The 13,955-nt window shown below is 49.0% G+C and overlaps 1 protein-coding gene across 1 annotated transcript in view; it reads left to right on the forward strand.

Annotated features, from left to right (window-relative positions):
* The window catches only part of WWC1 (WW and C2 domain containing 1), a 177,304-nt gene that overhangs the window by 144,709 nt on the left and 18,640 nt on the right, over positions 1–13,955 (forward strand). The window contains exons 16-17 of the mRNA XM_047783615.1: positions 4,626–4,778; positions 5,419–5,510. Of these exons, the coding sequence (XP_047639571.1) occupies positions 4,626–4,778; positions 5,419–5,510 (245 nt within the window). The remainder of the gene's footprint in view (positions 1–4,625; positions 4,779–5,418; positions 5,511–13,955) is intronic.

A 13,955-nucleotide genomic window follows, 5' to 3' on the forward strand; every position in this document is an offset into this window, starting at 1 on the left:
AGCCCAGGTCCTCCAGTGAGTAGGTGGCAAGGTGGGGATTTGAACACAGATTCCAGCTTCCCTACAGTCACCATGGCACTCTCTGACTGGATTATGGGTTGGATGTATACACGGCCTGCCTTCACTGCAGACCACAGGTCTACCACATGCTTCAGGGAGGCGTGGCAGGCATCTCCAGCTTTCCAACCCAGTCCTAGTTGCTCCTTCCCCACTGCATAGGGTCTGCACGTGGGCAGCCTGGGGCCCACTCATACAGCCGCTCCCTTGCCCCCTCTCTCACTTTGCCTCTCCCACTTGGCAAAACCCCAGCCCTGTCCAAGCGAACTCTCCCCTCCTCCCGACCTGTGCAATTGGAGAAAAACACACCTAGCCAGACCAAATGGCGTCCCTTTAAAATCGTGGTCGTGGAGTTCCCGTCGTGGCAGAAACGAATCCAACTAGGAACCATGAGGTTGCGGGTTTGATCCCTGGCCTTGCTCAGGGGTTAAGGATCTGGCTTTGCCGTGAGCTGTGGCATAGGTCGCAGATGCAGCTTGGATCTGGCGTTGCTGTGGCTCCGGTGTAGGCCAGCAGCTGTAAGTCCGATTAGACGCCTAGCCTGGGAACCTCCATATGCCGCGGGTGCAGCCCTAAAAGGACGAAAGACAAAAATCAAGCAAGCAAGCAAGCAAATTGTGGTCACCAGCCTCTCGTGGGCTTTGATGCCGCCCAGCAGTTACACTGCATCTTCCTGGACCACTTACTCTCCCGCCTGGATCCCAGGAAGGAATTCTTATCCTCTCCTTCCTCCCCACCCTTGCCCTCCCTCGGCCAAGACCCTTGCTTCCCACCCAATTCTAAGAGAGCAGAAGGAAGCAGAAGAGAGCCCCTATGGTTCCCACGCTGCATCTGTGTGTCCTGGGCTCTGTCTTTTCTCCCGGTTCTAAGGATGGGCCGCCCTCCCCACTCTCATCTGTGGCCATCCTCTCTCAAGAACATCATGCCAACCACGACTCTTCCGCTTGCTCCTCTGTCTCTTTTTCCCTCCTCCCCTGGATCTGGCCTGTCAATATACCAACATGCTATTATTTCTCCCATGCTTTAAAAAAAAAAAAAAAAAATTTATGACACCGTTCCTCCCACCAGCTACTCCATTATTTCTTTCCTTTTTCTAGAGCAACACGTGAAAGAGGTGTTTGTGTTCTCTCTGTATCCCAGTCCACCTGGGCTTTTGCCCCCATCATTCCACCAGAAATGTGTTCGTCAGGGACTTAGCGGTTGCAAAATCCAGTGGCCAGCTCTCCATGCCCGTCTCTCCTGGCCTGTCTACAGCAGCTGGCTAATGGCTCATTCCACCTTCCCCGACATTCTTTGCTATGACTTGGCTTCCCAGGCCCCTCACGCTCCTGGCTTTCTTCCCCCCATCACTGGCTTCTGCCTCTGTCTCCTTTGCAGATTCTTGCTCGTTTTCCTGCCCTCTGTCCATCAGAGAGCCCCAGGGCTTGGGCTTTCTCCTCTCCCCTTTTCTGCTTGCATGGACGGCCTCGGCGATTTCTTTGTCCTAGCGCCTGGCTTCAAACACCATCCCATATGATGGTGCCAGCCTGGTCCTCTCCACCCATCCCGGCATTATGTTCACTGCCTCTTCCGCATCCTCTCCTGCCCATCTAGTAGGCATCACTAAGGATGTGTCCAGAGCGCACCCCTGATCTTCCCTCTTATACCTGCGCTGGCTCAGCTGACACCAACCCCATTCTTCTGTTGTCCAAGCCACAGACATCAGGGTCATCCTGGATCCCTTCCTTCCTCTTGTACCCCACATCCAATCCTTCAGGAGCTCCTGGTAGCCCCTTCTGAAGCTCCTCAGATTCCAGCCACTTCTCACCATACTCCTGACCCACTACCACCTCCCACGGGACAGTTGCAGCAATCTCCTGCTGGGTCTCCCTGCCTCTGTTCCTTCTGCCCTTCCTGTCTTTTCAATACGGTAGCCAGAGTGACCCTATTAAGATGCAAATTAGTGCATGACCCTCCTCTACTTATCTTTTTTTTTTTTTTTTGTCACTGCTTGGGCCACTCCCACAGCATATGGAGGTTCCCAGCCTAGGAGTGGAATCAGAGCTGTAGCCACCGGCCTATGCCAGAGCCACAGCAACGCAGGATCCAAGCCACGTCTGCAAGCTACACCACAACAGCTCACGGCAATGCCCGATCCTTAACCCACTGAGCAAGGCCAGGGATCGAACCCACAACCTCATGGTTCCTAATGGGATTCATTAACCACCAAGCCACAATGGGAACTCCGCCCCTCTTCTACTTAAAACCTTAGGATGGGGGTTCCCGTGGTGGCTCAGCCATAATGAACCTGAGTAGATTGACGTGGGTTCAATCCCTAGCCTCGTTCAGTGAGTTGAGGATCCAGCATTGCTGTGAGCTGTGGTGTAGGTTACAGACATAGCTTGGACCATGGCGTGAGCTAGTGGCCACAGCTCCGATCAGACCCCTAGCCTGAGAACCTCCATATGCTGTGGGTGTGGCCCTAAAAAGATTTTAAAAAGTGAATCGATAAAAAATTAAACCTTAGGATGGCTTCTGTCTCCCCCCAGAGTGAACACCTGGGCCTTCGCTTGGTTCCCCGGGTCCTTTGGGATATGCTCCTTGTCATCTCTTGGATTTTGTCCCCAAGACTCTTCCTCCAGCCTCCTTGTGCCCCTTGAATACACCAGCACAGCCCCTTCTCCAGCCTTGCGCATGACTGATCTCTCTCACCAGAATTCTCTTCTCCTGGATACCGATGGGCAAGACTCCTTTGCCTCATTCTGATCTTGACCCAGTTGTCACCTAGAGTGAGAACGACCTTCCACCTTCCAAATCACGTTGCCACCTGCATTCCCTTATTCCTTCTCTGCAGCACTTTCCATCACCTAATATCTCTCTGTACCATAGATATGAGGGTGCATGTTTTCACATTGTATCACCTATGAAATCAAGATGTAATGTAGGCATTCCCATCGTGGCTTAGTGGTTAGTGAACCCAACTAGTATCCATGAGGACATGGGCTCGATCCCTGGCCTTACTTGGTGGGTTAAGGATCCGGCGTTGCCGTGAGCTGTGGTGTAGGTCGCAGACGTGGTTTGGATCTCGTGTTGCTGTGGCTGTGGTGTAGGCTGGCGGCTACAGCTCCAATTCAACCCATAGCCTGGGAACCTCCATATACTGAGGGTGTTGCCCTAAAAATAAGAGAAACAGACAGACAGACAGAAAGAAAGAAAGAAAGGAAGGGAGGAAGGGAGGGAGGGAGGGAAAGAAGGAAGGAAGGAAGGAAGGAAGGAAGGAAGGAAGGAAAGAAAGAAAGAAAGAAAGAAAGAAAGAAAGAAAGAAAGAAAGAAAGAAAGAAAGAAAGAAAGGGAAAGAAAGAAGGGAGGGAGGGAAAGAAAGATGCGACATATACTAGACTGCAGGTCATAGTCTAATTGACAGCTGTGTTTCTTTCTTAGTGGTCTTGGAAATAATAATATACTTTATACTTGATAGCATCTTAGACTCTGTGAGACACAATAGAGAATTTACTCACTGATTGAGTATTTGGTTCCCCTAGACTGGAGTGTAAGCTCATGAGGGCAGGGATTTTTCTCTGCCTTAAATCCTGCCATATCCCCAGCACCCAGAACAGTGCCTCGCATCGCACATAGAGGCTACTAGGAAGGGGTGGGTGTGTGGGTGTGTGAAATGAATGGAGAATGCATAAATGCCATCAAACTGCATGCAGTTTACCAAGGTAGACCATTCCCACCACGGAGCCAGCCCAAAATAGGCCATGTATCTTGCTGGAATTACTATAGCCTGGAAAACTCTCCACCTCAGTACCTAGAGTTCTTTCTTATTTTTTTGTACATAGCTGTGTAATGTTCCTCAGTACAGTTATATTACAGTTGATTCCAGTCCCCTATTATTGGGGCTTTGAGCAAATTTTTCTTGACATCAGTCTTGGTCAAGATTTTTTTTTTTTTTTTTTGGACTCCTGACACCAAAAGCAAAGGTAACAAAAGCAAAAATGAACAAGTGGGACTGCCTCAAACTAACGAGCTTTTGCAGGAGTTCCCATCGTGGCTCAGTGGTTAACGAATCCGACTAGGAACCATGAGGTTGCAGGTTCGATCCCCAGCCTTGCTCAGTGGGTTAAGGATCTGGCGTTGCCGTGAGCTGTGGTATAGTTTGCAGATGCGGCTTGGATCCCAAGTTGCTGTGGCTCAGGTGTAGGCCAGTGGCTACAGCTCTGATTCAACTGCTAACCTGGGAACTTCCATATGCCGTGGGAGCAGCCCTAGAAAAGGCAAAAGACCAAAAAAAAAAAATTCTTTTGCACACCAAAGGAAACCATTAGCAAAATGAAAATGCAGCCTACTGAATCGGAGGAAGTATTGGCAAATCATATATCTGATAAGGGGTTAACGTCCAAAACATGTAATGGAACCAGAGAAGGCAAGGAATCCATAGGTTGGTGAACTACTGTGTCGGTGGAAGTGATTAACACCCAGCCATTTCTTCCATCTCCCCTGGGGTGGTGTTTTTCATACTTTCCCCCGGGAGCCAAATTCCCTTGTCAGCCCCCCATGTATGCTCTCTTTTTTCCCATCCCCAACAGGGAGGCGCCCAGATCAGCCTGGCTGAGGTCTGCCGGTCCGGGGAGAGGTCGACTCGTTGGTACAACCTCCTGAGCTACAAGTACTTAAAGAAACAGAGCAAGGAATCCAAACCAGCAGGAGCCATGGCCCCCACCCCAGGGCCCGAAAGCACGGTAAGCTGGGCCACAGCTGTGTGCCCCCCTCCCGTAAAGGCAGCACCTGGCTGGCCGGAAGGAAAAGCCTCTCCCCAAATTGGAGATGGCTGGACCTCAGAAGTGGTGTAGGTAGGAGACGAAACCGAGTCTCAGAGAGGTTAAGTCATTGCCTCAAGTCACACAGCCTTCCTCACTGTAAATGCCAGTCCTTGTAGACATTCTTCCTCCAGGAAGTCTTCCCTGAATGCAACCTCTCAAGCTACCTTTGCTGCCACCCCTCTCTTCCCAAACATCTAGTAGTTATCTGTCTCGTGGTCCTTCTCAGAGTGTGTTGCTGTCCGTGGTTTAGGGGACGGTCACCCTGACGATGTATGACCTCCGTACAGCCGGAGAGCTGTAATTCTGTCTCATTCAAACCCTAAACTTGGCTGTCTTCCAAACCCTGTCTGTGCATAGGGAGGTTATTCTCAGGAGAACTGCCCATTAGAAGAACTCAGGACTGCATTTCTAATGTATATGACTTAATGGCAAAACACGTCCCCACACCAGTCTTGCGTTTTTACCCTCTGTTCACCGGGAAGACCATACGCTTTGATTCCTGCCAGGTGGGACTATGCCCACGGTGCACAGATGGACCCATCAGCCTTTGTCTCCGCAGGATGCAGTGTCTGCTCTGTTGGAACAGACAGCCGTGGAGCTGGAGAAGAGGCAGGAGGGAAGGAGCAGCACACAGACCCTGGAAGACAGCTGGTAAGGGAGAGGGCCCCTGGGAACTGGCCTGGCCTGGCCCAGGCTCAGGGATGAGATCCTCAAACACTCAAGCAACCAAGAGAAGTATTCCCCTGTGAAGACAGAGACCCTCTCTCCTCATGGTTCTCCACAGGCACCAAGGCAGTATGTGCTGGGCCTGGTACAGTGGTTCCCCACACCCCTCCCCAGTTTGTCATTTTGTGACCCATGAATTACTCATGCTAGTTCACATCAAATATTAGTGTTTGTCTGGATGCACTTGTATTTAGTTTGGTTTAAAAAAAAAAGTTTCTATAAGCAGCTCTATATTACTATATGTAGAAAATAAGTATAGTTTGCCAAAAACAGAAGACTCCACAGTAAGGAATTGCATTTGACTGCTAGGAATAGCAGAAATAATAAGCTTAAATAAAATAGAAGTTTATTTCTTTGTTACTTGAAAAGAACACTAGGAGAAGGCAGTCCAAGACTTAGCTGTCAGCCCCACACTCTTACTGGGAACCGAGGTTCTTCCTCTCATTCTGCTTTGCTGTTCTTACTGTGTGACCTCCATCCTCAAGGCTGCTAAGCACAAAATGGCTGCTGGGTCACCAGCCATCAGGCTGGCACCAGGAAAGAAGAAAGACAACAGAGTCTTCCTGTGGGCCATTTAACCAAGGGGCATTCCTAAAAGTCCCACCCAGCAATTTCCACTTTCTTCTTGACTAAGCTTGGCACCTTGGCCTACCTAACCGCAAGGGAGGCTGGGAGACAAGTGTCTAAGTTGGTACAAAAATCAAGATTTTTCCTACTGAGAAAGAAAGGAGGAATGGATATTGACTAGGCCATGAGCCAAGTCTGCCTCAGAAGGTAACTGTGGAAGAGGAAACGTAATGAAAATATAGTGAGAGTATGAAAGCCTCGCTTTCCAAAGTTCCAAGGCTAAGATCTTCTCTCCCGGCTGTTAAAAAGGAAGGCTAGGAGTTCCCGTCGTGGTTCAGTGGTTAACGAATCCGACTAGGAACCATGAGGTTGCAGGTTCGATCCCTGGCCTTGCTCAGTGGGTCAAGGATCTGGCGTTGCCGTGAGCTGTGGTGTTGGTTGCAGACTCGGCTTGGATCCTGAGTTGCCGTGGCTCTGGCGTAGGCCGGCGGCTACAGCTCTGATGCAGCCCCTAGCCTGGGAACCTCCATATGTCACGGAAGCGGCTCAAGAAAAGGCAAAAAAAAAAAGACAAAAAAAAAAGGAAGCCTAGTCAGTGTTTCCACAACGTTAAAGACATGGTACTGCCCAGAGAGACTTCCTCCTTGGTGTAACCGGGTCTGAAGGGGAAGTGATCCGTATTCTTCAGTCCCGTGTTCACCAAAGGGTCTCACCACAGCCTTTGGGAAATGGTTATGGGGATGGACTAGGGTTCAAACCCTAGCTTCCTCTTTTTTGTGTGACCTTAGGCAAAGCATTTTTTTTTTAGGGCTGCACCAGCAGCACATGGAGGTTCCCAGGCTAGGGGTCCAATCAGAGCTGTAGCCACTGGCCTACACCACAGCCACAGCCATGCAAGATCTGTGCCGTGCCTGCGACCTACACCACAGCTCACAGCCATGCTGGATCCTTAACCCACTGAGCAAGGCCAGGGATCAAACCCGTGACCTCTTGGATACTGGTCGGTATCCAACCACTGAGCCATGACAGGAAGTCCAGGCAAAGCATTTTTTAACGTTTTATTGCAACCAAATATACCTACAGAAAAAGTGGCGTAAGTGTGTGGATCAATGAATTTTCAGAAACAAGACCACCCATGAATCTAGCACCCATATCAAGAAGCCGAGCATCTCCAGCTCTCCCAGCCGGCACCATGCTTCCTCCCAGTCTGTGCCTTCTCCCTCAAGAGCAGCCACTGTGGGGCGAGTCGTCCTGACCTTGTCTGATCCTCAGCTGGAAAGTGCAGGTGTCATGCCAAGTGTGGAGGGTTATCAGAAGGACTGAAGGAAAAGCCACGGATGAAGTTAGAGTGCAAGGCTCACAGTAAGACGAACAAGAGACAGTCGTGATTCTTACTAGGAAATGGAGGAGGACCACAGCTAACTACCAGCTGGGGAGGGAAAAGGCGCAGTCCCGTCTAGGAAGGGAGCAGCCTAAGAACTTGGCCACTGGGGAGGAAGTTGATTGGGCTTCAGGACATGTGCTCTGAATTCAGACAGATGTAGATTCAGAGTCTTCTTCAGCCAACTTCCTGTGAGATCCTAGGTCTAGGTGAGGCCTGAACATTAGTCAGTTTAAAAGCTTCCTTTGGAGTTCCCTAGTGGCCTAGCAGGTTAAGGATCTGGCATCGTCACAGCTGTGGCTCGGGTTCAAGCCCTGGCTGGGAGACGGCTGCCATACCGGGGCACGAGCAAACAAACAAACAAACCAAGCTTCTTGGATAATTCTTTTTTTTTTTTTTTTCTGCTTCTTAGGGCCGCACCCAGGGCATATGGAGATTCCTAGGCTAGGGGTCGAATTAGAGCTACAGCTGCGAGTCTACACCACAGCCACAGCAACATGGGATCTAAGCCGCGTCTGTGACCTACACCACAGCTCTTGACAATGCCGGATCCTTAACCCACTGAGCAAAGCCAGGGATCAAACCCACAACCTCATGGTTCCTAGTCGGATTCATTTCCACGGCACCACGACTGGGAACTCCCTTCTTGGGTAATTCTAAGGTGAGTCCTGGGCTGAGAATCAGGCTCCAGCACTGGTGTCCCCACCTGTGAAATACAGATTTAAGAAATAGTCACTACACACAGGGTATTTTGCAGGCCCAAAACAATTAGGCATGGTCAGCACTGAACATAGACCGTGACCCACAGGAAGCACTCAGTGACTCTTCCATATTATTCTGTTACAGCCCCAAATTATACGTCTGGTCTCAGAAGGAGTCTTTCCCTATTATCTTTGACTCCAGGCTTCAGCAGGTGTTTTCGGGAGGTGGCCAGGTAGTAAACATTTGCTTTGTAGGCCGTGGGGATTCTGCTGCATCCTCTCGGCTCTGCCATCATGTGAAAACAGCCGTCTAGGGTACACACACCAGCCACCTCGACTCTGTCCCTGAAGCCGCACTTACAGACACTGTGGTTTGAAGGTCACTGCCTTTGCACATGTCATGAAACATCACTCTCTTTTTTGATTTTTTTTTTTCAGCCCTTTATTTAAAAATGTAACATCCATTCATAGCTTAGCCCTTGGACAGCAAAACCAGGCTGTGGGCTGGATTTGGCTGAGGAGGGGACCCCTCTATGACTCTTCTCCTTGGCTCTTCTTCCATGTGATAAAAGTAGAACACAGGTTCCTGAAATTTTCTTTGTTCATCTGTTTGTTTTAGGGTTCTGCCTATATTGTCGGTTTCTCTCTTTCCTTCCCGGTGTGTCTCTTTCTCCTCTCTCTCCTTCCCTCCCCTCCCTCCCCAGCTCCATCCTCCTCTCTATCGCCTCCCCCCCCCCCACTCCCCTCCCTCCCTTCTCCTGCCTCTCCCTTTCTCTTTTTTTCCTCCCTCTTCCCTTCTCTCTCCCTCTCTTCTGGTGCACAGCAAAAGTCTGATGCGGAAACAGGCCCAGGACCCATCCTCCAAAACCCTGGCACAAGATCAGTGATTTCCGCCAAATTCCAGGCTTGTGTGGAGACTTTTCACGCCGTCTCCTAGCAACCGCCTTCTGTTCTCTCTCCCTTTGTGGCCCCTCTCTCCCCACCCCTTGCCATTCAAACTTCCCTAAACACTGACTTACAAAGAGGGCTGGGAATCCCAGAGCTGCCTTACTGGGGTAAATCCATCTGCAGCCCCTTCCCCCCCAGACTGGAGGCTCCTTTTGGTCCTGGAATGTTACCCAGGCTCTGCCTGCTCAGCTCTGGAGTCCCTGGTGGAGGGCTCCAAAGACTGGCCCTCTGTTCGCATCTACACGCCTCCTCCCTCAGCACCCAAAGCCCAACGCAAGGTACCGTTGGTATCCCCCCTGGTATCTGTTTAGCTTTCTTTCGTGCATATCATCTGAAGACTGGATCTCTTTTAAGATCCACAAGCCATGTGAAATTCTTATTTAGAGTATGAGAAAACGGAGAAGGTGATCCCAAATCATGCTAGCGTCAAAACCCTTGTATCTGCCTCCTTGGGAGCGTGTCTAGGACAGAGGTTGAGACGTGGCCCCGCTGGCTCCCAGGGCATGTGTGTTTTCTATTTCACCAGACATTGCAGAGTCATTCTCAAGTCAGGTTGTCCTGGTAAATGCTCCCAGCCGTGGTGACTGCGAGTACCCCCAAACCCGTGCGCTCCTGACACAGTATCATCCAGCCGTATTTCACTGAAGAATATGGAAATGTTTTCTTTTAGCAGAGACTGCTAAACTGACCTCAGAGTACAAATGGGCTGCTCTCATTCACACACCCCACAGGGAAAGGCCGCCTTTTCCCCATACCCGCACCCGAGATGTATGGAAGCTCCCAGGCTAGGGGTCAAATCTGAGCTATAGCTGCCGGTCTACACGACAGTCACAGCAATGTGGGATCTGAGCCCCATCTGCAACCTGCAGCACAGCTCACGGTAACCCCAGATCCTTAACCCCCTGAGCGAGGCCAGGGATCATACCCTCGCCCTTATGGATACTCGTCAGGTTCGTTTCCGATGTGCCACAAGGAGCAGCTCTAGATACATGGTTTTTATTTTCATTTATGGTTGTGGCCACTTTTTAATTCTTTTTCTCTCTATAAACGAGATTTGTTTTTTCCTTTCCAGGAGAATTTTAGATCAGATTCTCAGTCACCAATATGAGACATCTCTGGTGGTTGAGTCTAGTGCAGCTGGATGAGCTTGGGTAGGAAATCAGCGGCACCACTCAGTGGCCTGGGATGCAGGACAAGGCCCATTGACTCTTCGGTCCCTTGACTCTGCAAAAGGGAGACAAGAGTCACTTTCAGTGTGGTTTTAAGGTCTCAGTGTAGCACCTGGAGCTCAGCAAGCTCTGGGGATGTGCTGATTAACGTGGCATCCCCAGAATTCTCACTGAGGTGCTCCCTGACAGTCCCAGGTTGACTGGTTCTTTCACCATTAAAGAATAGATCAAGGAGTTCCCACTGTGGCTCAGTGGGTGAGGAACCTGACTAGGGTCCACGAGGATGCAGGTTCGATCCCTGGCTTGCTCAGTGGGTTAAGAACACGACTAGTATCCATGAGGATCCGGGATCCCTCCCCTTGCTCAGTGGTTTCAGAATCCAGCTCTGCCACGAGCCGCGTAGCATAGGTCGCAGGTGCAGCTCAAATCTGGTATTGCTGTGGCACAGGCTGGCAGCGGTAGTTCCTTCAACCCTTAGCCTGGAAACTTCCATATGCTGCAGATGCAGCCCTAAAAAGACCCCCCCCCCCAAAAAAAAAGTAGATCAAAAGGCTCAAGGGACTGAGGGGGCAAAGGAGGGAGAATAGAGCCCCTACGAGTCCCCATCTAAGTGCCAGGGAGGTTTTCATCACAGGGTTCGGGGGTGGAGAGCCAAGATCTGTTCTCCCTGTTGGGAAAATCCTAAGGGAGATTTTATGTTTATCCACAGTCTCCCTGAGCCAGCTAACTAGATGTCAGATTCTCTGCTTTTGGCTGGAATCCCTTCAGCTCAGTATGGTAATACTGCCTCATGCTGCTCAGAAGCCTGGTGGTTATGTATGTCTTTGAAAAGCAAAGATGGCAATAGAGATAAGTTACTAATTAACCGATGCAGTCCATTTGTCACACCAGCTCCTTCCAACCCTGGAATCCAAGGGGAAAGGATAATTATGAAAAATATCACTAAAGCTAAAGTTTCTTCAACAAATGCTGCTGCAACCCCATTGAATATCCACATAGAAAAAAATTAACTTTGAGTACCATGGACAAAAATTAACCTGAAATGGATCATGGAGCAAAATATAAAACCTGAAACTGTAAAACTCCTAAAAGAAAATAGAGGAGAGGAGGTCCCATTTGTGGGTCAGTGGTAACAAACCAAACCAGGATCCATGAGGACGCAGGCTCGATCCCTGGTCTCTCTCAGTGGGTTAAAGATCCGGCATTGCTGTGGCTGTGGTGTAGGTCACAGACAAGGCTTGACTCCCACGTTGCTGTGGCTGTGGTGTAGACGGGCACCTACAGTTCCGATTCGACCCCTAGCCCGGGAACTTCCACATGCTGAGGGTTCGGCTCTAAAAAGCAAAAAAGAAAGAAAGAAAGAAAATAGAGGAGAAATTCTTTGCACCTTTGGAGTAGGCAAAGATTTCTTAGGTACAACGTAAAAAGCATAAACCATAAAAGAGAAAAACTAATAAATTGGACTTTAGCACAATCAAAAGCTTCTCTTCTTTGGAAGATCATTTAGAAGAGGAAAAGGCAAGCCACAGACATGGAGAAGATATTTGCAAAGGATATCTGTCTAGAATATAGAATGAACTCCTTACAACTCAGTAGTAAAAAGACAACCCACTTCTTAAAGGGCTAAAAATTTTTAACAGACACCTTGCAAAAGGAAATAGGAATGGTCAATAAATGCAGGAAAATATTCTCAACAGGAAAATGCAAATTAAAACTACAATGAGGCCATTTCCATTGTGGCTTAGTGGGTTAAGAACCTGACAAGCGGAGTTCCCGTTGTGGCTTAGCGGAAAAGAATCTGACCAGGAACCATGAGGTTGCAGGTTCAATCCCTGACCTCGCTCAGTGGGGTTAAGGATCCAGCATTGCCGTGAGCCGTGGTGTAGGCCAGCAGCTGCAGCTCCAATTAGACCCCTAGCCTGGGAACCTCCATATGCCATGGGGGCGACCCTAAAAAGCAAAAAAAAAAAAGAATCTGACTAGTATCCAGGAGGATGTGGGTTCAATCCCTGGCCTTGCTTAGTGGATTACGGATCCAGTGTTGCCTCAAGCTGCAACATCAGTCTGGCCTTGCTGTGGCTCTGATGTAGGCTGGCAGCTGCAGCTCTGATTCAACCCCTAGCCTGGGAACTTCCATTTGCTGCAGGAGCAGCCCTAAAAAAGAAAAAACAAACAAAAAACCCACTATGAGATATGAGTACACACCCAGTTAAATGACTAAATCTGACAATGCCAAGTAGAGATGAGGAACTGGAATTCTCATTACCATTACTGTGGGCATATACAGTGGTACAGCCACGTGGGAAAACCTGTTATGGTCTGAATTGTGTCTCCCCAGAATTCGTATATTGAAGCTCTGACCCCAATGCCTGAGAATGTGACTATTTTTCAAGACAGGGTCTTTAAAGCAATGATTAAGTCAGCATGAGAGACTATTAAAACTAGGGTGGGCCCTCGTGCAAGCCGATTGGTGTCCTTATAAGAAGAGGAAATTTGGACACACGGAGACACCAGGGACACACACAGGGAAGAGGGCACAGCAAGAAGGCAGCCGTCTGCAAGTCACAGAGGGAGCCCCCAGAGGAAACCAAACCTGCCCACGCCTTGATCTTAGACTTTTGGCCTCTAGAACTGGGAAATAAATTTCTGTTGCCCGGGTTCCCATTGTGGCTTAGCAGGTTAAGGACCCAACATTGTCTCTGTAAGGAGGTTCAGTCCCTGGCCTCGCTCAGTGGGTTAAGGATCCAGCATTGCTGCAAGGTATGGTGTAGGTTGCAGATGCATCTTGGATCCAGTGTTGCTGTGACTGTGGTGTAGGCCTCAGCTGTAGGCCTCCGATTCAACCCCTACCCTGGGAACTTCCGTATGCCACAGGTGTGGCCACAAAAAAAAAAAAAAAAGAAATTCTGTTGTTAAACCCACCCAGTCTTTGGTATTGTGTTATGGCAGCCGGGCAAACTAATAACCATGTCCAAGAGAATGAACTCCTATATCTACATAGACCTGTGACACTTGAACCATAATTGCTAAGAAATAGGAAGAACCGTCCAGGTGTTTATCACCTGATGATCAAATTGGAGTCTGTCCATCCAGTGGAAGATTACTCAACAACGAAAAGGACTGTTGAGATGAACGGGGATGGATCTCAGAGACATGATGCTGAGAATGAAGCCAGAGACAAAAAGAGCATGTACCATCTGATTCCATTGCTATGAAATGCGAGAAAAATAAGGTTTAACCTTTTTTTTTTTTTTTTGGTTTTTACTTTATACGGGAGTATAGTGGAATTACAGTGTGGTGTCCAGCGAAGTGAATCATTTCTACCCATACGGACATGTGTTTATTCTTTTTCAGATTCTTTTCCCATACAGGTTATTACAGATTATTAAGCAGAGTTCCCTGTGCTATACAATGGGATTATCTATTTTATATATGGTGTTTATATAAAGGAGAAAGGTAGGGGGGCTAAATTAGAAGTTTGAGATTAACAGATTTAATCTTTAGTGACAGAAAGCTGATCATGGATGGGCTGGGGGTGGAGAGAGATGCATTGGGAAAGGGTCCAAGGGAACCTTTCAGGTCATGGAACATTCTTAAGTGCGGT

Source organism: Phacochoerus africanus, chromosome 1, assembly GCF_016906955.1.
Source record: "Phacochoerus africanus isolate WHEZ1 chromosome 1, ROS_Pafr_v1, whole genome shotgun sequence".
NCBI lineage: Eukaryota > Metazoa > Chordata > Mammalia > Artiodactyla > Suidae > Phacochoerus > Phacochoerus africanus.